Here is a 24,705-nt window from a genome sequence, read left to right as displayed (position 1 = left end):
ATTATGGCCAGAGTATCTAAAATTTCACCCTTCCTGTCTCTCTGCATCCTAGGATGCACCCCATTCAGACCATGTGATATTTCTACTTTAATGGCTGGCAAAGTTTTAAAGTAGCTTGTTTATCTATTTTTGTCACTACTTAAGAATGGTACCTTGATGTAACTTTATTTATTTAGTTGAAAACAAGTTTATCACAAAAAAACACATTGTTAATCATACTTTGTACACTGCCTGCAAGCTATCTAACTGTAAATAATTGAAGAAGACATGTTTATTAATTACCTTAATGGACAATAATCAATTCCTACTCAAGTTTTTTTTAAAAGATACTTTAAAACTTTTAACTGAGCTTTTTTGTCTCTGTGTTGAAACATAGCTTCATTAGAAGCCTTCTCAAATACCAATTTCAAATTTGCAAAACTTTTTGATTCATTAAATTTGGATGAATGTGACTGTTGTATGTGAGTGTTGTTTGTGAGAGCGAGTTCAATAGCTTAGCAAAGTGATGCAAAATAGCTTGGAAACTCCTTTTGCATTGCGTGTAATTTGTCCATGAAATTCCTCCACGTAGTTTGATTGAGTTTTTAAAATTATTCGTGGAGTTTAGGCAAAACTAGCAAGGCCAACATTTATTGTCCACCCCTAAGTGTCATTGAGAAAGTGATGGCAAGCTGCCTTATAAACGGCTACAGTCTATGTGGTTAAAGTATACCCACAATGCTGGTAGTTCCAGGATTTCAATTGCAATTTGGCTGAACCACTCTAAACGAAAACAATGCAGTATAGTGGAATCTCCTGTGCAAAGCCCTTTTTAAACATTTTCATCTCGTTCATCTGGCAAGGCAGCATATTCAGACTTACATTTTCACTTCTTGCAACAGCTGTTGGTAGGTCCACTGTGGTGCTTTTATTATGCCATATAACAGGAGATGTTCACGCACTGTTAATTTCTCAAACAGCACATCATGTTGTAGACACACTCCCAGCTCTTCTCTAATGACTGACATTTCTTGACTCATATTCCTCCCTTTAACATAAATACTCCCAGAGCTGGGCTGGTGCAAGCCAGTTAGCATTGACCTATATAGTTGGCAAAAGATAATATGTTACCTTGGGTTAAATTTCATATGCAAACTAATAGACCATAATGCATCAATAAACCACTTGTCATTGGTGAGTAACTTACAATTTTTTTGTGGTGTGATTCTTCACCACAAACTCATATGTTTTATTTAACCTAAGATTTCTACCATTTTTAGAGTGTTTGAAGAAGTTTAAGGAACTTTTCATGCACTAATGTAAAGATGCACATGACATTGAGTACACATAACCTGCATTGGTGCTGCTTCACTAATACCAAGTTAAATTCCTCAACTTACTTTAAAAACTATAGCCTTCTAAAATCTGTATGATGCAACCACAGTAGCTGCCACAGGATTTTATCTAATTCTCCAGTATTGGAATTTGCAGAACTGAAAGCCCCTAATTATCATTGTACAAATCCAGCATCAATTTGCCAAAAGAGAACCACATCCCCAATGTCCTAACTGCTTTCCTCATCTCATTTATGATACCACTTTCCTGAAATATAGCAGGTCCTGAACACATCATGAAAGTAGGAATTGCCAACGTTGAGCAGCCAACCTTGCAGCTAATTTTCAGGTAACATTTATCAAATTCTGCTCCTTAACAGGTCCATCAGAAGATCCAGAATAAGCAAAGACTCAGTGCAATGAATCAGACAAATATCAGGTATGTAGTGCTGGTAGAATCATAGAATCCCTACAATGCAGAAACGGGCCATTTGGCCCATTGGGTCTGCACTAGCCCTCTGAACAGCATCCCATCCAAACCCAGCTCCCTACCCTATCCCTGTAACCGTGCATTTATCATGGCTAATCCACTTAAGTCTGGATTAACCATGGTCCCTAGACACTACAGGCAGCTTAGCATGGCCAATCCGCCCAGCCTGCACATCTTGGACTGTGGGAAGAACCTGGAACACTCAAAGGAAGCCCATGCAAACATGGATAGAATGTGTAAAATTCAGACAAACATCACCCAAGACTGGAATTGGGTCCCTGGAACTGTAAGGCAGCAGTGTTAACTCCTGAGCCAGCATGTCTTTAGGTTTTTTAAAGCCTGGATTAATCTCACCAATAAATTGTTGTCCCTCAAGTCATCATTCATTTCAAATACATCAAAAGTGACAAATATTTCCATTTAAATCTTGGATGTGCAATCAGACCTTCCAAATGGTCCCAAAAAAGGATACACTTCAGCAAAACGCTTGGGATTTCCAGTGTTAAAACAGACTTGATTTAATTTCAGTTAGTTCAACAGACAATCTAAATAATAACTTCACCCATGGAAAATAAATGGATTTTTTTTATTTACATCATTATGGGATAACTGGTTTTAACTATTACTGGTATTTTTTATGCAGTTTTGCATCCAGTATATCTACAAATCTGTAGCTCAGAATCCAACATGGTTTATAAATCAATTTTCCTGTACATCAGTAAATAAACTGATTCAATAGGAAACAGAACACAATTAAATGGGAAAAAAGACTCTGGGTTATTAATTAACTTTTCATCTATCAAGTTGTTATATGTGGGCTATTAATTCTATTGACTGATTTAATACCTAGGATTTGAAAAGAACACCTTTAAATGAGCCAGGACTCTGTGTTTTAAAATGGCTGCTGAGGTCACTTGGCAAAAATGAGCAGCCAAGTACTTAAAGCCTTTGATATGAATTAACAGCAGACACATCTGTTCAGTCTTGCTGCAAAATTTCACACTTGCCATCGTTTGAACGACCTCAAAACAAAACAAGATCAATAAGCAATAATAATCTATTTTGCAGAAACTATTGGACACAAAGGGAACCTACAGAATGGGGTACAGAAGATTCTCCTACTTGTTTGGTAGCTTTGACAATGGGAGACCAAAACCTTTTCTTTAACATTAATCATCTCAGAGTATGCCAACAGTCAGCCATCATATGACTGAACTTATGAATGGCTATGATTTTCTTTGGTACAAAGGGCTGTAACATCAAGAATGCCTGCAGGGTGGATTAGTAACATCGCTCTCTATTTTGTCTTTAAATTTGGGCCCTCTCTCTTTTCCAAGTTGAACTTGTTGAACAAGTTGAACTGTATACAGCGTAAAGAATTTTAAAATAAAAAGAATTGCAAGCACCATAATATTCACTCTAAAAAATGATGCATTGCAATTTATCCTAGAAGAACAACCAGCTAAATTAACACAATTAACATAATGACCAAAGGAACATCAGAATCTATAATTACTTTTATTAATGGATTTCAACTTTGTTCTAAGTCTATCGCCCTGACCCTCTATTTGATCTGTTTTGCATGCAAATGTACACACGTGTTGCAGGCTTCAGGACTGCTTAACCTTTTTAACAAGTTTCATACTTTGCTTGGGTAAGTTTTGTTTAGGACCAGATGAAACCCCCTCAAAATATGTTAAAAAGATAGCCTAGACCCTAACTTTTTCTTATTTTAAAAGTAAGTGTAAGGCATTGCATTCCCAATGCAATTGGTCAAACAATTCGACTTTAAGCAAAACACATTTTATTTTTACACTACAGTTAAAATACAGACAAAATCAAAATAAAAGAAAAGAATTGGCTTAACTGTAACTATCAAAATACTTAACAAAATAGTATATATATTAACTACTGCTAATCAACTATTCCAATATAATACAATCCCTTAAACACACCCTTGATAAAGGCAAATTCAATAAAATTGATTGTCTCAGACACACAATTCCAGTAGCAGGAAGAGAACCCCATTTTTAGCTGTAACAGAGAAAGGAATAAAAGCTTTCGCATGTTGCTCCAAGACCTCAGCAACTGCAGAAGGTTAAAATGGAAAATGCTGGCTCTGTGAAAAAAGTGACCCTACCCATTCAGATTGCTTTTATTGTTCTAACTTTTAAAAAAAAGCCCAAGGCCTCACAAGCTGTTTACTTTATTGGCTTTCAGCAGAGCAGTTGTCACTTACATCTTAACCTTTCTTCACAAAAAAAAGGACAAAATACCCCTCTTAAAGCCATAGTAACCTCATAGCATACAATAAAATTGATTCCTTACTTCTTAAAAAACTTCTAATCAAAGAGACATAGCTGGCTTATTTTGTCATGTAGCTTGAGACATAGTCAAGAACATCTTCTTAAAGTTTCAAATTCTATTATAACCAACCTCAGGAGTGAAATGGGAGAAATTTATTTATCCACTGTACTTCATAGGTAACACTATAGAACAATATGAAAAAAATAAGCATTTACTGAATAAATGGGTTAATTTGGCAACTGATGAAATTGTATTGTCAAATGCAAAGCTCAAACAGGACAGAATTCATCGTTTCTCTCCACTTATTCTAAGTTAAATTAATACATTCCATTTCACCACTTACATTGTTGTTGTCTTGCCTGCTCCATTGGGTCCTAATAAAGCAGTAATTTCTCCTTGATAGAAATCAAGGTTTAAGTCTTTTACAGCTACTTTTTCTTTGTGCTTAAACTCTTTGGTGAGTGATCTTAAAGCAACTCCAATGTTCAAATTGGGAGGTGTAATTTCTTTCCCAGTTAAATCCATAGAATTGAATGGGTCTCCTATTGAAAGGAATGAACAAAATTATCTTTTATAATTTCATACCAGAACTCTTCCCTAGCAACCTGCTAGCACAGTAATTATATAATAATAACTACTGATGGCAGTCTCATTCTTACTGACACGGTTGGGTTTGAAGAATATTGTCTCCTGAATTTATTTTTGATATTTTTCTTATATCATCTCATGAAACGTGAAAATGAAATATATAGTTGTAACAAATTTCAGAATCTGATATGGTTTAGAAATAAGATGGTCTGAGTGTGTTTAAATGTCTCACATCAAAGAGAAACTGGTAATAATTCCAATGAAAATAAAAGTGATATTGGTAGCTAGTGTACCAATCCTTAGAATTTACAGGTGCACTCACCATTCACCATATTTATTCATTTGGAACTATTACAATGATAGGTCAGAATCCAAAAATACTCCAGACATTTTTAGTCCTTAATTTCTGATTCTGGCTTACCATCCAGAGTTCAAGATCTCTTACAACACAAATCTGTCTATTACATTTGGAAATTATTAATTTAGCATTGACCAAGTAATTCAGTTCAAGTTACCATTCTATTCCTGGAAAGGAAAATTACCAATAATTATGCTCCCACATAACAAACTCACTTCCTAATGACATTAACTTTGGGTTATTTCAATGAAAATAGAAAGGAGAAGGCTGCAAAATGGGCTATATATTCAATGTCACCTTTTTAACATGAAATCACTTGGACAAAATGTGCTTCACAGTTAGCTGCTCAGAAGACATCTAACGATTTTTGTGTCTGTGAGTATAAGTTAGTGTACAGTTTGCACTATTAAAACGCTATGATATCAATTGTAAATGCTTAATCTTTTCCTGTTGTTCTTATGTATTCAGTCAAGTACAGTGCCAAGACAAGTTGAGAAATGTGCTGTGAAAGTTTTAGGAAGCAGTACCATTTTACATGACTATCAAGGCCATTTCCTTGCTTCTGATCTCCTCCAGAGTCTCAGTGTCTATGACTGAAGGCAATATCTGCCTTTACCAGGCAACCTAACAGCTACATGCGTGCAAGCCTCCTGAGCCACATATGCATAGACTTCCAACATTGTGCATGCGATATGAAAATAAGTGAGTGCACCCTATAATTGTGTATCTCAATGAAGTCTTCTTTGACACTGAAAAGGTTGGGAGGCATTGGTGCAGACGTCCATCATGGTGGTACTTCTGAAATCAGTTTGATTTATAGACCATTCAATGGCTTTCAAATGTTACGGGATTTGTGAGCTCTGTTCATAAAATGGATAATAGCTGATGAGGAACTGAGAGGTTGAGACATAGGAGGAGGGAATTTAAGCTTGACAAAAGGTTCAGCTTTTAATAGATGAGCTACTGATTGCATTGAAATCACTTGGCCAAGGTTTTTGGGAACAGAGAAGGCCTTTAAATTTCCCTCTCTAGACTTGGCCTTAAGTCTGCCTCAGAATTGCCATTTCCAGTGGTAGGCCAATCTCCAGACTCTAGATTAGAGTGGTGCTGGAAAAGCACAGCAGGTCTGGCAGCATCCGAGGAGGAAGAAAATCGACGTTTCGGGCAAAAGCCCTTCACCCATCTCCAGACTACTTGTCGCCTGAATCTGTGGAAAATTCCACCTCCCAGTAATCTCAACACAGTGGCAAGATTTGTCCCATCTCTTTATTTCCACTTCTGAACTGAGAATCTTGTCCTGATGTGCTGTTACTTCATATTTTGGGAATTAAATAGTTAGACTCAAGTGTAAGAACAGAATATTATTTTGTGATAGGGAAAAACAAGTAAGTGAGCCAAACAATAAGTAGGGTAACAACAAAAAAGTTATACATTGTGTGATTAATCACAGATAATACAGAGGGTGTATCTGGTGAAAGTCCAAAACCTGAAGCTTGAGCTCCTCCTGATGGAGATACTTCCTCGACATGTGCATGCTCAGGACAGAATTGTCCTAGTGTTTTCAAAAGTGTCTATACTGTGATTTGCTGACAATTAACTTATTTAACATAAATAAACTTAAAACTTAAACAAATATTCACCAATCAGCTGCTCATGTTCCCTATAATTTTCCATGCAGAATAATTTAGTTTCCGTAAGTCAGTCAGGTAGCCCAGCCAAGTGGACAACTTTAACATGTATGCGTGCTTAGCCCATATTATAAGTGATTGTATCGCTGAGCTTGAATGCTCATATATATGTATGCACAAATCACTCAATACCACTCACACAAGGGGGATGTTTGCTGCTTCTTTCACTCTCTTAATCTACAATGTAAACACTTCACCATGCAAAATCATAATGTACAGAGGTTTGTAACAAGTTCATTTGAAGACAAAAGTCAAAACTGGAGGGTTTCACATCATCTTCAAGATGCTGCTGAATGAGTTCAACCAGCAGACGGACTAAATGGAACTGCATATATGCCAGACGATGGGACACATCATGTGCAGTAGTGGGTCTGAGAAATCGCAGATGCTCACAATACCAGGCCCAAGCCAATTTTTAATTTACATTTGCCAGAAATAGGAATATGAATGAGCAACCACTTTATTTTAGATGTGTTGGTAGAATCTGTAGTTACTTAAGCAAGTTTTTTTCCCACTTGCTCATGGAATGCAGGTGTCACTGGCTAGACAAGCATTTATTCCCATCCCAAATTGTCAAGAGGAAATGCAGTGGTGAGCTGTGTTCTTTAACTGCTTGAAGCCGTGGGATATAGAATAACCCACAGTATTGTTTTGGAGGAAGTTGCAGGATTTTGATCCAGTGACAATGAACAAGTATTAATATAGCTCCAAGTCAAGATTGTATGTGACTTGGATGGGAGCATGCAGATGGCAGTGTTACCATCTATTTGCTATCTTTATTCTTCTAGACGGTAGAGGTCAAGGTTTTGGCAGTTGCTGCTGAAGAAGCTTTGGTTAGTCACCGTGATGCATCTTGAGTTTTGACATACTACTGCCAATATGCACCAATGGCAAAGGGATGTTGAGAGTGGTGTTTGGGGTGCCAATAAAGTAGGTTGCTTTATCCTAGATAGTGCTGAACTTCTTGAATGTTGCTGGAGCTGCAACTACCTAGGCAAGTGAAAAGTTTTCATCACACTTCTGACTTGTATCTTATAGGTGGCAAAAAGATACGAGGTGTGTTACTCCTGCAGAATTACCTCCAACAACCACATTCATTTTCCTTAATTCTAGGTATGACTCTAACCATTGGAAAGTTTTCACCCTGATTCCCATTAACTGCTATGGCTCCTTGGTGTTACACTCAGTCAAATTTGGGCTTGTTGCAAAGAGCAGTCACTTACCCCTCACCTCTAGAGTTCAGCTTTTTACTCAGAGTTTGAATCAACATTGTAATAAAGTCTGGAGGTAAGTGGCTTTTGCATAAAACAAACTGAGTGCCAGTGAGCAGATTATTCCTTTGCAAGTGCTGTCTGATAAACTATTGACGATGCCTTCCATCATTTTGCTGATGATATGAGTAGAGTGATTAGGAGGCAATTTGCCAGGTTGGTGTTTTAGTGTCCAGTGTCTTTGGCCACCTTTTATATTATATGGGAGTGAAGACTGGCATTTGTGATGTTCAGACCATGAGAGGAGGCTGAGATGAATTGTTCATTTGGTAATTCTAGCTGAAGATTGCTGAAAACATGAAGGTGAGACTTTGTCTCCACAATGACTATGTGGTGGTCACTCCTATCAATACTGTAATGGATACATGCAACTGTGACATGTAGGTTGGTGAGAATATGACTATTCCTGCCATTATGCAAAGTCAAAATACATTACGAGGATTCCTATTACTTCAACAACCAATCAGTTAATGCATGGAGAACCTTATGTATTCAAGCATTTGGATCTCTGTTGATGCTGTCAAAGATACCATCTATCTATTTTTTTTCATTTATGTATTTGTTAGTGACCTTGGGCTATCTCCTGGAATTCACTAATATCTCTGGGGAAAGTGGACTGCCCACCTCCTATGACAAACAATTTAAAAAACTGTACTTTTGGCTGACTGGTGTTACTGATCCTTCATTGACCAGCTGTTTTCTTCAAAACTACTGACAGTACCATTCCTGCAGCATTTTATCCAATTATTTTAATATCTCCTTGGTTAATCAAAACCTCTGACTTTGTTCTGTCAGATTGAGTTAATTTTGCATTTGATATATTTGGCTGACAAAGTTGGCAGGTAGGAGTCTACTTCCTCTGATTGTACCATAGTTATGTGGCATACAACAATTCCTTCTACTACTCCTTTTCCTCCAAGTTGCCTCATGTACAATGAAATTCTGACTGGCACACCCACAATGCTATAAGGTGTTAGTTAGAATCTACGTAACTATATAGCTCTCCCTGAATGTTGCGGGATACAGGAAATTTACTCCAATAACAAACATTCAAAATAATTGCTAGAATAGCAATTTTCCACTTTAAAAGTCAGTGTTTGTTTCTTTGGATACGAATCTGACATGCTGCAATCAGCTGAGAATTTTCAGTTTCTATAGAATTAAAACTAACACACAGAAATGGATGTAAAGGTAAGTGGTACATTGTTTCCACTTCTTAACAGTTCATTTTCATAAGACTACAAGATGAATGAGCAAATATAGGCCATTCAGCCCATTAAGTTCTACTCCGCCATTCAATGAGATCATGGCTGACTGGCTCTGACCTCCATAATCATGAAATGTTTCAAGAGGCTGGTCATGGTCCACATCAATTCCAGTCTCCCAGCCTGCCTCAATCTCCTACAATTTAACTACCGATGTAACAGGTCCACAGCGGATGCCATATCCCTAACCTTGCACTCATCCCTGGACTATCTGGACACAAGGACACCCATGCCTGACATTGATTACAGCTCTGCCTTCAACACTATTATTCCCTCCATACTGATCTTAAAACTTTGTGACCTTGGTCTTGATCCACCCTCTACAATGAGATCCTAAGCTTTCTGACCCACAAACTGCAATCAGTGAAGATAGGTAACTGCACCTCCTCCACAGGAATACTGAACAATGAAGCCCCCTAAGGATGCATCCTCAGTCCCCCCCATTGTACTCCCAGTATATCCACGACTGTGTTGCCACATTCCGAATGAACACCATCTACAAGTTTGCTGGTGACAGCACCATAGGACAGATATCCAACAACGATGAGTCAAAATACAAAAGGGAGGTGGAGGGCTTGGTGCATGGTGCAATGAGAACAACCTCCCTCAACATTGGCAAAACTAAAGAACTGATCATTGACTTCAGAAAGAAAGGAGGAGAACATGCCCCCATCTACATCAACGGAACTGAAATTGAGAGAATAGAAACTGTCAAGTTTCTTCAGAGTGATGAGAATCAACAACCTGTCTTGTCACGTAGATGTGATGGTCATGGAGGCACAACAACACGTCTTTTTCCTCAGGCGGCTCAGGCATGTCCATAAGGACCCTCACCAACTTCTACAGATGCACCATTGAAAGCATACCTCCGGCATGATGGCCTAATATAGCAATTGCTCTGTCAAGGACCATAAGAAGCTACAGAAGTTTGTGTGCACATCCCAGTTCATCACAGAAGCCCACCTTCCATCCATGGACTCCATGAACACAGCTTGTTGCTGGGGAAAGGCTGCCAACAACATCGAAGACCCATCCTATCCTGGTAATGCTCTCCTACAATCTCTCTCGTCAGGCAGAAGATACAGAAGCTTGAACATATGCACCAGCAGGTTCAGGAACATCTTCTTCTCAACCATTATTAGGCTGATGAATGGACTCTGTAGCCTCAAATAATGCTATTCTTGCTAATGTTGACCTCACCTAACACACGCCCTATACAAAGTAACCTGTATGTCACTGTCTAGGTTTTTTTACAACTTTTGATCTGTTCATCTTTGCTTACTGTGATCTGAGCTGTACTGCTCACAAACCAAGCTTTTCACTGTACTTGGTACACCTGACAAGAAATCAGTCAATCAACCAATCAATTAATCCTCAACTTCATTTTCCTACCTTTTCCACATAACCTTTGATTCCTTTCTTGATTAAAAATCTATCCTTTCCCAAGCAACTTTACTAGGAGTGATGATTGCTTCAGTAAAATCACAAACACAAACTCATTGGGGGTGTATACAAATTGCAAAGGAATTCTTGCACTTTCACCTCTATACAGTTACCAAAAACAGGAAGAGTTATGGTAATAGTAGATTGGATTTATATAGCAGCTTTAACACAGGAAAAAAGCATGTTATAGATGTGACAAAGGTTTACACTGCATTAAAGAAAAAAGATGATTAAAAGTTTTGTTAAAGTCTTTGGATTTCAGGAGTATCTTAAAATAGGAGTGTCATGTGGAGTGACAGAGAGATTTAAAGAGCGACCCTTATGGGTTAGTGCCAGATTGGCTGAATACATGCTAGTCAGCGAGCAAAGGAACATGAGCACACAAGACAGCATATATGGATGATTGAAAGATTTTTGGAGATTTGTGGAGCTTAAGGCACAATTTAGGTAAGTGCAACAGAAAATGAATGTTTTCAGATCTTTAAACAGATTATCAAAACATAAGTGCTCACAATATTTGAATCTTACCTTTAACATTAATTTGCTGATTGTAGCAATCAAGGTTTTGGGCCCAGTAGCCTTCTCCGACCTTTCTGTCAAAGCGCTTGGCACAATCACACAAGGTTTTCCAATACAAACTGGTAAATGGGAAATACCAACGCTTCCGAGATCCATATTTACCTAAAATTTGATTGTTAAAGTGAAATGTAATACTTCAGTAATTCACAGATTACATTAGACAAACACTGATACAAGTCCATAAATACATGCACAGCCAATCCCTTAAATAGCATCTCACTCACGAAAAACCATTTGAAACACCTCAAGAGAGGAGAGAAAGGAACATAAGAGTGAGTCGCTATTGAGTTAGAGATTCCAAGGATGGGCAAGCACAACCAGATTTATATGCCACTCCTATATTTTTCCATTAGGACTGAGGTCTATACTGGTAGAAGGGAATTCTGATACTCTTCTCCAGAAATACAAAACATACCTGAAATCAAATAGATAATTTATCGTACAGTATGGTTGAGAAAAGTCAAACCATGTCCCCTTTTGCAACAGGCAGTGTACCGTATTCGTGATTCAAATGTCCAGATTTCCAGATATTAAGAAAGCTCCTGTGAAAGTGTAAGCACGCAAGACAAGTGTGGAGTTATGGTGGCAGTCAGTTAAGGGTTAGAGTGCCATATGAGTAGGGTGCCATCTGAGTGCCAAAGTACCAGAGGGTGGGGTGCCAGAGGATGGAGATCTGGGGGTCACAGGCGGTGTGTTGGGTCTGAGGTGATGTAGTGGGTATTGGGTCCAGAGGTGTTATGTCTGGCAGGGGAGCATATTGTTGAAAGAGATGCCAACCAGGGTGGTACAATGCCTTGGGGAAGAGTGTGACAGCTCCAGTGACATGAGAGAGAGCTTTCAGCTATGGAAGTCGAAGGCATAGTAGGTTGGGCAGAGAGAGGATATTGGGTCCAGACAGGAGGGTGGTTGTCATGTTTGGTGGGTGGAGGAGTGGAAAGGTGTGTCAGGTCTGTCTGAGAGACCTGGTGGTGCCAGGTCTGGCACAGATTGAGGGTGCATGTGCCGAGACCAGCAAATAGTGAGCGAGAAAGTCAAAATCGACAGGAATCAAAACAGTGGCAGTGTAGGGTGCCATTGTCAGGTTTGGGGCAATGGGTAGAATCGTCTTGGCTTGGGGCAGTGTAGGAAGAGTGACTGTTGGGGTTTTGGTATATAAGGAGTTTGGGAGATGTAGCTGTAGTTGGAGAGAGTGGGCTGGTGGGGGAGTGTGGTGTATCAGAAGTTCAACTTAATAGCTATTCAGGAGTTAGATTAGTTTTTTAATTGTCTAACTTTTCCTGAGAAGCTCTCAAATTAACAGAAGCAGAAGTGTCCAAAATTTCAACTTTCAATGGATCCATTTTTAGGGATCTGGTGTGCCTGGGATTCTGCATGATCCCAGACAAACACTAATGCACACTGCTCCAATGACAATTTGAGTATTGGAATGTATGGGTCATTATTTCATTCCATATAATTGATATAAATGCTTGTTTTACTGTCTAATTGATGATACCATAAAATACACAAAGTGCGTGAGGTACATGCATGGATTTTCTTAAACCTTTGTCCCATACACCTGTGGCACATTATATTAAAGAGAATACAGCTGCAGAATTGAGTGATGGCTGGAGGGAATCAAAGCAAATAGCTGCTTTTGGACTGGAGGGATGTGGGCATAGAGATATGCTGGATCTCTTCTATTTTCAAATTATAGAAATGATTAGATTTTGGATCTTGTCAAACAATGATGAGGAATGCAAGAAAGGATAAAAGAAGTAGCAGATGCAGTTCTATGCAGACAAATGTGATATTGTACATTTTGGACAAATGGAGAAATAGTGAATATTATAGAGGAAATATCTTAATAGAGGAGAGGAATTAGCTGATATATAATAAAAATAAAATGAATATATCTGTAGACGTCATTAATTGGACTATAGTTTGAATATTACATGCAGTTCTGATCATGGCATTTTAGGAAGGATATTGGGTCCACTGAAATGATACAAAGCTGATTTGGAACGCGACCAGGATCAGCAGCTAAACGGTTTCCTGGAAATGCCAAATTATCTTAACTTTTCAGAAGATTGTCAGTGGTGTAATCTGCACCAAGGAAGAATGGATTCAAGATTATTTTTATAAAGCATGTTGGAAGATATTGAAATATACTTTTACAGACAATGCATAATTATTCAGTCAGGTATTGCTTTATAACTGGTTACTGAGGCAGAATATGGAAGTATTTGTGCCTGCATTTTAAATCTCACTGGTTGTGAGGACATATCAAGAATGCAAACATGGAAGCTAGTGAGCCCTGTAGGATTTTCTATCCATCAATTTTAATGAACAGAATATACTGCAGAATTTAGTGTTCTCTGCATCACACTTTTAATGCTTGCTGTGCACTGGATGTGTGATTTCATAAAATTTACTCGGAGAATACATTCTCTTAATGGGATCTAAATAAGTATTTGAAAAATTATATAAATATGTATGGGGAGAAAAATGGAATAGAACTATTGCAGGCAGGTCCAATGCAGAACTCACAATGGCTCATATAGTCTCAATCTATCTAAACATTTCTCCAATTTTGCATGCATTGGTACACTGTTGTTTGTAAAACACAAATAGGATATGTGCATAGCACAGTAACCTTTAATTGATGTTACATGCAGAGTTTTAACAGATATTCCTTATTGCAGGAAGTTTATTGAAAGAAAATAACTTGCAAGTTAAAAATTCATTAAGTACAGTCCAGATCATCTTAACAGATAACAAGGAGCACTTGTCTTCTTCTATGATTGCGTTGCATATTCTTCAATTAAATTTCTTCCCCTAATTATACAATGGCAATTAGAAATGTTAAAAAGATAAATCAGTAAAAAATAATTATCATGGATAAGAAATTGATTTTCATACCAGGGAAAATATTGTGGAGATACCAGCCTAATATAAAGTATATCACCGAATCAATGACCATCATCCAGCAAATCCAGGCAAAAGACACATTGTCCCCGTCACCAGGCATATCATACATGTTATTCCACTGAATTCCTAAAAAAAAGTCCAGAGGAAATAAAATAAGACGTAAATAGAGCAGGATCTACAATAGGTATAGTTAATATGAGTTCAATAAAACATACAACTTCAAGTCCATTTTGATCTATTCACAAATCTAGTTTGATTGTTTCAAATCTCTTTCAGCAACAACATTTCCATTTCTATGCTCTGACCTGTGAGAGTCTTATAGTATTCAGATAAATCATCCACAAAAAATGATATTTTACCCAACATAATTTATAAATATTTCCCAACCACCAGGTAAGTGGATACACATGTTACAGTTTTACTATCACTTGGAATGAAAATTATTTGGTTTGTCAATTTCCAATTTTATTTAATCTGTAAATAGTGCACAATCATGAGAAAATATTTGTTAGACACACAAACCAACAAAATTTTCCCAAAGACATTCAATGATACTGCAAGCATTATGAAATATTATTAGCTACTGTATTAGGACAGTGTAAGAGGCCTTCACTTTATAACAACAATATTCAGAGCTCACAAGTCATGACATTTTCCTACTTGCATGTATGAAGGAAAAAATATGTTTTATTTCAAATTTTCCTCTGGCTTACAAGTGCCAAAAAATTTCTGAGACTTATTTAAAAAAACAACTTGCTTTAGAAACATGACTATTAAAGTGCTAAATTCGGAGATCCAAAATCATTCCTTCAATAAGATGGAGAATTATGAAGATTGTGAAACTGGCGAAAATGCTGACATGTCCATTTTTTGTGAGTTCTGTTCATAAAATTTACCTTAATATCATTTTAATATTCAGAATATAGTTGTAAAATATCTCTATGGAAACACAGTGAGTTTGAAGTGTAAGCAAACACCTCATCTTTCAGTTGTGCATTAATGAAGTTGTGCTGATCATTCAACATTTCTTTTGCCCTCATCACCAATAATTCACATTCATGTACAACTCCCATTATAAAAGAAAATATCAGGTAACCCCAGGCATACAAATTAACATGGTGTAGCAAGCAGAAGAAAATTTTGGGAACAATAGTCAAATTCAAAGAGAAAAATTTCTTTAAAGCTTTTCAAGAAGAAGGAGGGATAACAAGACAACATTGAGAGAAATGCAAGGGGCAGGGGAATTGTGCACAACAAAATACCTTCTGATAGTGATAAGGAAGAACTTATCCACTAACTACAAATATCAATCACAAAAATGTTGGCCAGTCAGGTCAAGTGGCTACCTTCAATATAAATATTTATGTTCTAAAAGGCTAAATCTACTCAAAATTACTGCCAGTTTAATAAAAACGAACTTTTTACACTCTTACGGTCTTTATTTGCATTAAATATTTTGCAGAGAATTTAGTTTCTTTCCCGCAACAGCCTTTTCTAAATGACAATATGCTGAAAATATTACAAAAGTTCAGTTTATCATTTTATATTTTCCATGGTTTTCATCATTAGATTTTCACATTTTATGAATTTCTTACCTATTCCATCACCTTCAAAAAGTGTGATAAGATATGATCCCTGGCTGAATGCAGTTGGACACAGGAGACACTAGATAGGATTTAGATTTGAAAAAGTATTAGTGAGAGTTTAGAGCAATAATTAGGCTCACATAAACACTGAAGGCATAATAATTTTCTGTTCCTCAAGCTACTACAGCCCAATCTGCCAACATGCCAACTGAATAATGTGAATGGATCAGAATATTTACAGAATTATGTAAGAATTATAAAATGAAACCAGGCCATTCAGCTTAAACCACTGACACAGATTTCATTTAACTGCTTTTCTAAATTTCTTTACTACCGTTTCCACTGAGAGCCTATTTAAATGTTAACATGTTTCCTATTCAACCACTATGATCGAACATTCCACAGTCAAGAATGCGGTACTGGAAAAGCATAGCAGGTCAGGCAGCATCTGAGAAGCAAGAGAATCAATATTTTTGGCATAAGTCCTTCCTGATGAAGGAATGTCAATTGTTCTGCTCCTCGGCTGCTGCCTGACCTGCTGTGCTTTTCCAGCACCACACTCTCGACTCTGATCTCCAGCATCTACAGTCCTCACTTTCTCCAAGAACACTCCACAGCCCCTGAAAATTTGCTGGGCAAAAATATTTTGCCTGTTCACTGTCTGGCCTCTGAAAACCATTCCTCTTGGAGTTCCTTACTCTATTCCCATCCACTCCTATTTGAACTAAACCCCTTATGAGTCTGAGGTCCCTACATGACTCAATCATGAACTTCAATGGTACATGTACAGCAAAGTCCTGTGATCTATTTAGCACCCAATGGTATTTTTGGACATCAACGTAATAGGGTATCGACCATGGCTTCCCATTTAGTAGAAGTATCAAAGAGGGGGAGTCCCACATGACAGATTTTAAACATATTCTTGATTAATAGAATCAAGACTGTTTCTGTTGCCACAGACCTCACCACACCCCCACCCCACACCCCTCCTTGACCATCAACAAGATCATGCAAAACAAACTCATACTTGAAAATCTATAACCTTCATTCTAGATCCTTCAAACACTAGAAACAAACTAATATTATTTGCCCTATCCTATCATTTTATGATGTTAATTTTTCCATCACATCTCCCATGATTTGCCTAGTTTTAGAAGAAGGGGTCCCTGCCTGTTTTACCAAGTCTTTCTTTGTACTTCTAATTTTGTTAAATGCAGCACATAAAGCATTTTCTCTCATCTACTTACAATCAGAATCTGGCTGGAGAAGCTGAGCTGATTCTGTACAGCCACAAGGACCATATAGGGGAAGAAGGTAATGATATAGATCAGGCAAGCACTGAGAGCTGCTGTATTAGCATGGCTAAAGAACGTGGCAATCAGGTAACTCAGTGCAATGACAGATACTCCAAAATCCAAAAGAAAGAGGAAAATGATGAATCCATTGCTGTTTGGCAGTATTTCACTGGCTTTCAAAATAATGGTTATGAAAGCACTGCTCAGAATCAGGACAAAGAAAGTGTCCAGAAACCAGACCAGAAAATGAACTATTGGCTTCACTCCCAGCATCTTGGTGTACTGTAGGATAGAAAATACACTATTAGAGATCTTGAAATATTTATGCTTTGTTATCTTTAAATTGTTTCACACAAATGTTTCTTTAATTTCAACATAACATTTGCTAAGAAGTAATAGTATGGAAACACAAGCTGGGATTTAATGGGGAAGGAGTGGCCTCAAACTGACTATAAAGTCAGGGATGAGCCTGCCTTTGCCAGCCCTGGAAGCCTCGACATTGCTAAGACAGACAATTGTGACTTCCCTGATGCAGAATAACATCTTGCATTGCTGCTGGCCAATCAGAGGGATGGCAGCTCCTCAGTACCAGCAGTGTGACTGGAGAAAAAGAGGATAAGCCAGGGATAGTGAACAGGCGCAGAAGAAATAAAAGCAGTAGTAAGCCAGTCTACCCTTTGAGCTTTCAACACATCAGGGTAAAACACCAGCAGCACTTGGAAGAGATGCTTAAGTGGCCAGAAATTGACATTAAAGTTTGGTTACATACTGGGCCACAAATTGGTAAATAACAGATTTCCCATTTCCTTTCCTGGTGAGACAGGAAGTATAAAGTGTTATTTGACAAGACATGAGCAATAGTATGATAAATGAGTAAATTAAAGCCCCTGAGGGACAGTTGTCAACAGTCAGCCAATGCTGCCTGATGGACATATGTGCTTATATGGCTAATGCCTGTTTTAAAAGTCACTCTATCAATTTGAAAGATAGCTGACTTGCAGGTGGGGAAGGGTGCAGAATCAGGCAGTCAAAACTGTGCCCAGTAAGCGTTTCAATATGCATTTGTGGCAATAATAACAGGCACAAAAGTAATAAAGTTCCAGCCCTTCTCCAAGACATCCCTAAGAAGCATCTCCATGCATGCTCTACAATTCTTTTAATTCCATCAGCACATTCACTGTGCATGATTCACTGAAATGTTTGGTCAGCTCATTCAGTTTAGGACAACATCTCATATCAGGAGCTACTTGTGTCGTTAATTACCTCTTCCAGTCGAAGTTCTTTCTCAAACACAAGGTTACGCACCATGGAAGCCACAGAAATCAGCCACGCGAGCATCATTAATAATGGGAAAAAGAAGGCTGTGTTGTTGAGAAACCTGTCAGGGAGGATTGTGTGAGCAGGATTAAATGAGCCATGACATTTACAAGAATGCTGTAAATAGACCCAAAATCCAGGGTCCAGGAGCATTTCAGAATTTGCATAAATAAAAGGAAAATCTAATTGCTCTTTAGATTACTTACAGTGTGGAAACAGACCCTTCGGCCCAACAAGTCCACACCGACCCGCCGAAGCGCAACCCACCCATACCCCTACATTTACCCCTTATTTAACACTACGGGCAATTTAACATGGCCAATTCACCTGACCTGCACATCTTTGGACTGTGGGGGGAAACCGGAGCACCCGGAGGAAACCCACGCAGACACGGGGAGAACGTGTAAACTCCACACAGTCAGTCGCCGGAGTCGGGAATTGAACCCGGGTCTCTGGCGCTGTGAGGCAGCAGTGCCACCGTGCCACCCACCGTGCTACCCTTCTGTAAAATTAAAGAGAATTATTGTGAGCTATTTTAATGTAATGCAACAATTGGTTGCAGCTACTGGTGACTAAGAAATTTTCATCATATGATAAAGAATGGTTATTGGTCATTTTTGAGAATTGAAAGGCATTATAAGTACAACGCCTCTCGCCTCATACATGTGTTGGAAAAATGAAACATTCCTGGGCATGAGTATCACAGTTAACTATAGGGTGAATCTCCCTCTATTTGAGCCAACTATTTATTTTTAGTTAATCATGGAAACCATGCTCTCGAATGTCAACTTCCTTTCTCTTGTTTCTCTAATCTTCCTTTGTTGTATTTTAAATCTCTTCTTCTTCATAAGTTAAAATCATACTGAAATATTTTCATTTTACCAAAAGGAAACACTGAAATGGACAGAACAAAAAATGACTTTTTGAGCTATTCAATCAATCAGATAACCTTTTTACAAAAGCTGAACACCAGAAGAGCTGGAAATCCAAAATAAAATCAAAGAATGTTAGAAATATTGAGCAGGTTAGGTAACATCTGTGATCAGAAAAGTAGGTTCATGTTTCAGATCCGGGACCATTCATCAGACTGAACAGAAATGGCTCTGATGACAAGTCACCGATTGAAACATTAACTATGGATTGGATTTCCATTCACAGGTGTAAAACCTGGGTGTTTGTCCTGCCTACCTCCAAGTTGCCTCCAATTATAATGGAGGGCATGGGATTGAGGCATGAGGCACGCTACATGTCCTTAAGCCTATTGAGACCCTAAAGTGACCAATTAAAGTTGGCTTATATACCTCAGCCTACCTTCACTCTTAGTTTACCCTTGGCAGGAGGAGGAGGCCCATGCCAAGTGGGTAGCCCTGCAATTTTAGCTGTGTGGTGGTGCTTTCCAAGGCAGGTCAGGGGGACCCTCACCTATGAGTCACCTATGCTCATCAGGGGCATTGTCTGCCCCAACACAGTCATAACCCCTTTAATTCCAGCTTCTCAAACCCAGTCCCCCAGCCCCTTTCCTAGGCTCTGGCAGCCTAATTTCAATGATACCCAAACCTAAAAGAAATCTAGCTTCCATTAGCTTAATTTTGTGCTTGTAGTTCCCACAATGGGCAACACGTGAATCTATGCTTGTAACACTGGCCAATCCAATTGGCTGGCACGTCTTTAAGGTGGATTTCCTGCCAAGATAGGTGTAAAAGTCTCACCTTCGGTAATTAATGTTAAATCACCACAGGATAGCCAGCTTTAAAATGGACACACTCCACACCAATAATTAAGCTGAGGAAGCTGTAGAAAACATGGCACCCTCTAAAAGCCAGCCTTTCAAGTTTTCTCCTTACAAATGTTGCAAGACCTGACAAGTATCTCCAGTATTTTCTGTTATTTTTCCAGGTTGCATACCCTTGTTACAGTATTGAAAGTCTTCCGTACAAAAATCTAGATATTCTGTGAACTTACGGATCACTGATGTGGCAGGGAAATGGCATTGCTTGGATCTGTATTGCAGGGTTGGGGATATCTTGACCAATTTGAGACTGAATGATCGCTCGCTCAATCATATCTTGCAATGGAAGGAAGACACGATTATAATAGAAACTGCGTGTTGGCAAACTTTGAGGCTGAGATTTCCATTTGGGATCTTCCAGTTGATCAGTCGGCATACTATGCAGAATGTCTGTCCTAATAGTGTAGCTCAACTTAGTTGGAAGTGAGGGAGACAATGATCGTATATTCCTTGAGGTGTTGCTATCATCAACATCGAACAATATACCTAGAAAAATAGCAAAGTCGTGCATATTTATTACAGTAAATATAAAAGCTTCTTTTTTGTAACAGCTGTGACAACACTAACATTTTTGTTTTTTCTGGGTAAAAATTTATAGGGACACCTATTACTCATAGTGACATACACCTACACAATTGCAATATCAGTATAGTGAATCCTTTCAGTGTCCAGGTAGACTGGAATGTAACCATTTTGATCATTTTTAACTGTCATTTTTAACAAATACTCATTTGAAAAGTGTGCAGAACACAGCTGAAAACCAAGCAATACTTCAGTCATCAATTTGATGTCAAAGTATATCTGAAGAAATTTTCAGAGAAACCTCTAAATGAAAAAGAAATGAACCCAGACACAAAATGTGCACATCAGTTATTGACCTCCTGAGTGCAGTTTTCACAATCAAGGAGAAAAAGCTTACTGTAGCAAGCAGAGAAACACTTGGATGTCACTTTGAGCATGCTAATATTTTAAAAAATTTATTGCTTGTGGGACTAGAAGGAAAGGTGTTGCTCTTTTTTGTTTTACAAAATCCTCGAACAATTTGCAACCCCTATCTGCTCCCACCCTTCCAAGTCTATCCTGCCTTCTGTCTCAATGTGGGAATGCACACACAACAATATGCCCAGGGCACAATTTGAAGGCCACTGAAATACAGACATTGCACCAATAGTTTTAAAATTTTTCCCACATCCACATATAAAGTGGCAATAATTAATAAATTATTTTTATCTCACTGATACACAATGATAAAAAAACTTCAGAATAGTGAAGTCTTCAATCTCTCAATTAAGTCACAATTAAAAGGCACACAATAGTGCATAAAAGCAATTCATTGTGTGTATATATATATATATATTATATATATATCCTATCGGGCTATCAATTGTATTGCATCAGAGTTTGGCAAATGACAGAAGGGTATGAACAATAACAGCAGATTACAACGAGCTGGTTTAAATAGCTGATCTTACTGCATTTAGCAACAACCGCAATAGGTACTGAGCAGACTGATAAAGCAGCTTTATCACAGCAAAAAAATGTCTCAAGGCAGTTAATGAAAAATGTGACATCAAGCGAAGGATAGAAATGTTATGAGGGGACAATTTGTTTAAGCTGGAGATCACACTTTTGTAATGCTATCCTGATTAATGCAGTATTGGTGGTGCATTTTTAAAAATGCCTCATTGAATGTCAAGGATCTGAAAAATGCAATATTTCATGTTTGTCATTGCCCCATTTAATGCTGATGAATTCACAAAATTTGGCTGAAAATTCAACAATATTGACACAGATTGATTCAGTGACCAATTATTATTGTAAATGACTCCTGACAACTATCATGTGATTCAAGAAAACGGAAACTATTTACTTTTCTAGTTTTCTTCATTGATCTCTTCTGTCTGCACTACATGAAAATCAGTTCTAAAATAATACGAACCTCAGAAATTATTATGACTGTTCATTTTTAACAAATGTCTGTGCTCTACCTAATACATTTGACTGACCATATGGGCTGTACAATGTAAAATAGTTATATTTGTGTAAATTTACACAAACTTTACATATAAATGATCAAGAACCAGAGGCCAAAAATTTAAAGTGAATTGCAAAAGGAGTAAAAACCTTTTTCACACGACAAGTGCTTTGGGTTGGGGATGCACTGTCTGAAATTGTGGTCAAGTTAAGAACTTCATGAGGGCATTGGATGATTATTGGATAGAAATAACGTGAGAGAGTATGATGATAAAGCAGGAAACTGGCATTAGGTAATGCAGCTGAAGAGCTGATGCAGATATAATAGGCCAAATGGCCTCCTTCTGTGTCCAGAGACTTTTGATCCTGAGATTCAAATAATAAAATACTTTGGGCTAAAATTGCCTGGTCCTGTGATGGCGAGCTTCGAGTTGGGGACCGGGGGAAAATAAAGGGGGAGGGCCCCTTTACACAATTCAAACATCAGGGAATTTGTCCAAGAGTGAGCTGGTGATAGGATTTGATGTCTTCCTTTAAGGAGACAGACAGTCAAGTGCCCTGATTAAAGGCCATTTAAATACAGCCTTGTCAGAAGTTTGCTACCAGTGCAGCATTACCACCACACATAGAGTTGCCTGTTCCACAGATGGGAGACTGTCAGGGACATCAAATTAAAGGCTTTGTTGCCTAATAAAAGGTATGATCCAGCAGCAGGGTTTCCCTAAAATCCTGATGGACATGTTCATGTTTACTTCTTCACTAATGAGCATGCCAGCAAGGGCTCCTCGATGTTGAGGTGCCTTCATGTTCCCTAATTCCCAATGCCCTCTTCTCCCGGTGGGAGGGAATCGCAGAGCTGTTAATACTCTATTCAAGCGTGCAGCTTTGACAGCCTGCCACTGCTCGAAATGGGTGGTAAGTCTAGAAGCAGCCAGTCTGTAAATGTGCTGTAGGAGAATTCTTGAGTCAGTCTCACTCCTAGTCATTGAAGGCTTGGAAAATTAGTTTGGTTCCATGTCAGGGTTTTAAAGCTCATGGAAAAAAAAACAGCTCTCTGACTGTACATGAAAACACAGTGTTAAGAATGTGGGCCTGTCATGTTCTTTGCGTAGTGTAAAGTTAATGTAAGAATGTTTCTGTTAGAAGTGATAGAATTTGATGCATTGATATCTTTGCGCATGAAAAGTGCAAGACTATTGGACATTTTTAAGAATCGGTATTGTATTTTATTATGCAAGTTATGAAATTATTATAAACACAGTTTTTTTGGGGAAATACAAGCTAGGTCTCAAAACCAATGTCCCCAACATAAAAACATTGCAATTACAGAGGAAGCAGAAAGAGTTGTGCAATGCAGGCTGGGGAAATTGACTCAGGGGAAAGGCAGTGGATGGGCAATGGCTAATATTTAAACAGATAGTCCATTCTGCTCAGCAAAAATTATTTCAGCCAAAAAGGACTTGACAAGAAGGATGAATTACCCATGATTAACAAAGACACTCAAGGAGAGTAGCCAATTAAAACAAAGGCATTTAAAGTGAGAAAAGCTAGTTATAGATCATAGAGTCATACAGCATGGAAACAGACCCTTCGGTCCAGCCAGTCCATGCCGACCATAATCCCAAACTAAACCAGTCCCACCTGCCTGCACTTGGCCCACATCCCTCCAAACATTTCTTATTCATATACTTATCTAATGTTTTTTGAACGTTGTAAATGTACCCGCATCCACCATTTCCTTTAGAAGTTCATTCCCCACATTAAACCACTCTCTGTAAAAAAGTTGTTCCTCATGTCTTTTTTAAATCTTTCTCCTCTCACCTTAAAAATATGCCCGTAAAATACTTGTAAGTCAGAGGAATAGAAAGTTTTCAAGAACCACCAGTGGATGACCAAAATGCTAATGAAAGGGAGAAAATTGATGATGAAAGTTAAAATGAAAGTAAAATGTAACAACAGAGGTCCCTTGTCAGTGCATAGTGGATTCTATTTTGTATGACTACACAGTGGATCATAACTCTCATCATTTAATAATGTAGACAATTTTCATTTCCTATAGAAGCAAATAACAGCACAAAAAGATTTCAACCCTATAATTTTGTACTCTTATGGAAAAGACATTCTAACAATTTTCCCCGGTGCTTGAATGAAGTTCTCTCACATTAACTCTCATGCTTCTACAGCATGATTCAATGTGGATTAAAACGTGGGCACAGAGAAGCTGCTGTTGTTCATTTACGGGATTGTGATTTCAAGATCAGTGGCTTCTCATAGTAAGGTTGTCAGACATGGCTTGTTTCCTGATATTGTGGACTGCATTGCTTCAATGAGTCCTGATGGTATGTAAACACTGCCATATTGAGAGATGGCCTCAAAGACCATTTTCATTGCACAAGTGTCCTCATTACTAGACGGCATGAAAGCACTCCCAGTGATCTTAGGAGAACAGGCTATAAAATATTCATGATTTGAATGAAGAGCTAGATTGAGCTTTTCAAAGAGAAGCTGTTACCTCTGTTGAAAACTTGTGGA

At 38.1% G+C, this 24,705-nt stretch overlaps 1 protein-coding gene across 1 annotated transcript in view; it reads right to left on the bottom strand.

The window, feature by feature from the left end:
* Window positions 1–24,705, bottom strand: part of LOC122549894 (ATP-binding cassette sub-family A member 13-like) — a 277,518-nt gene that overhangs the window by 82,395 nt on the left and 170,418 nt on the right. Inside the window, exons 30-37 of the mRNA XM_043690092.2 lie at window positions 20,373–20,685; window positions 18,357–18,471; window positions 17,046–17,375; window positions 15,808–15,877; window positions 14,204–14,338; window positions 11,252–11,404; window positions 4,454–4,652; window positions 862–1,080 (exon numbers count right to left, since the gene is read on the bottom strand). Coding sequence (XP_043546027.2) covers window positions 862–1,080; window positions 4,454–4,652; window positions 11,252–11,404; window positions 14,204–14,338; window positions 15,808–15,877; window positions 17,046–17,375; window positions 18,357–18,471; window positions 20,373–20,685 — 1,534 coding nt within the window. The remainder of the gene's footprint in view (window positions 1–861; window positions 1,081–4,453; window positions 4,653–11,251; window positions 11,405–14,203; window positions 14,339–15,807; window positions 15,878–17,045; window positions 17,376–18,356; window positions 18,472–20,372; window positions 20,686–24,705) is intronic.

Source organism: Chiloscyllium plagiosum, unplaced genomic scaffold (assembly GCF_037043375.1).
Source record: "Chiloscyllium plagiosum isolate Xiang-an unplaced genomic scaffold, Cpla_swu_hap1 HiC_scaffold_5, whole genome shotgun sequence".
Taxonomy (NCBI): Eukaryota; Metazoa; Chordata; class Chondrichthyes; order Orectolobiformes; family Hemiscylliidae; genus Chiloscyllium; species Chiloscyllium plagiosum.
Note: the sequence above shows the minus strand (reverse complement) of the source record. Positions and strands in the feature narration are given on the sequence as shown.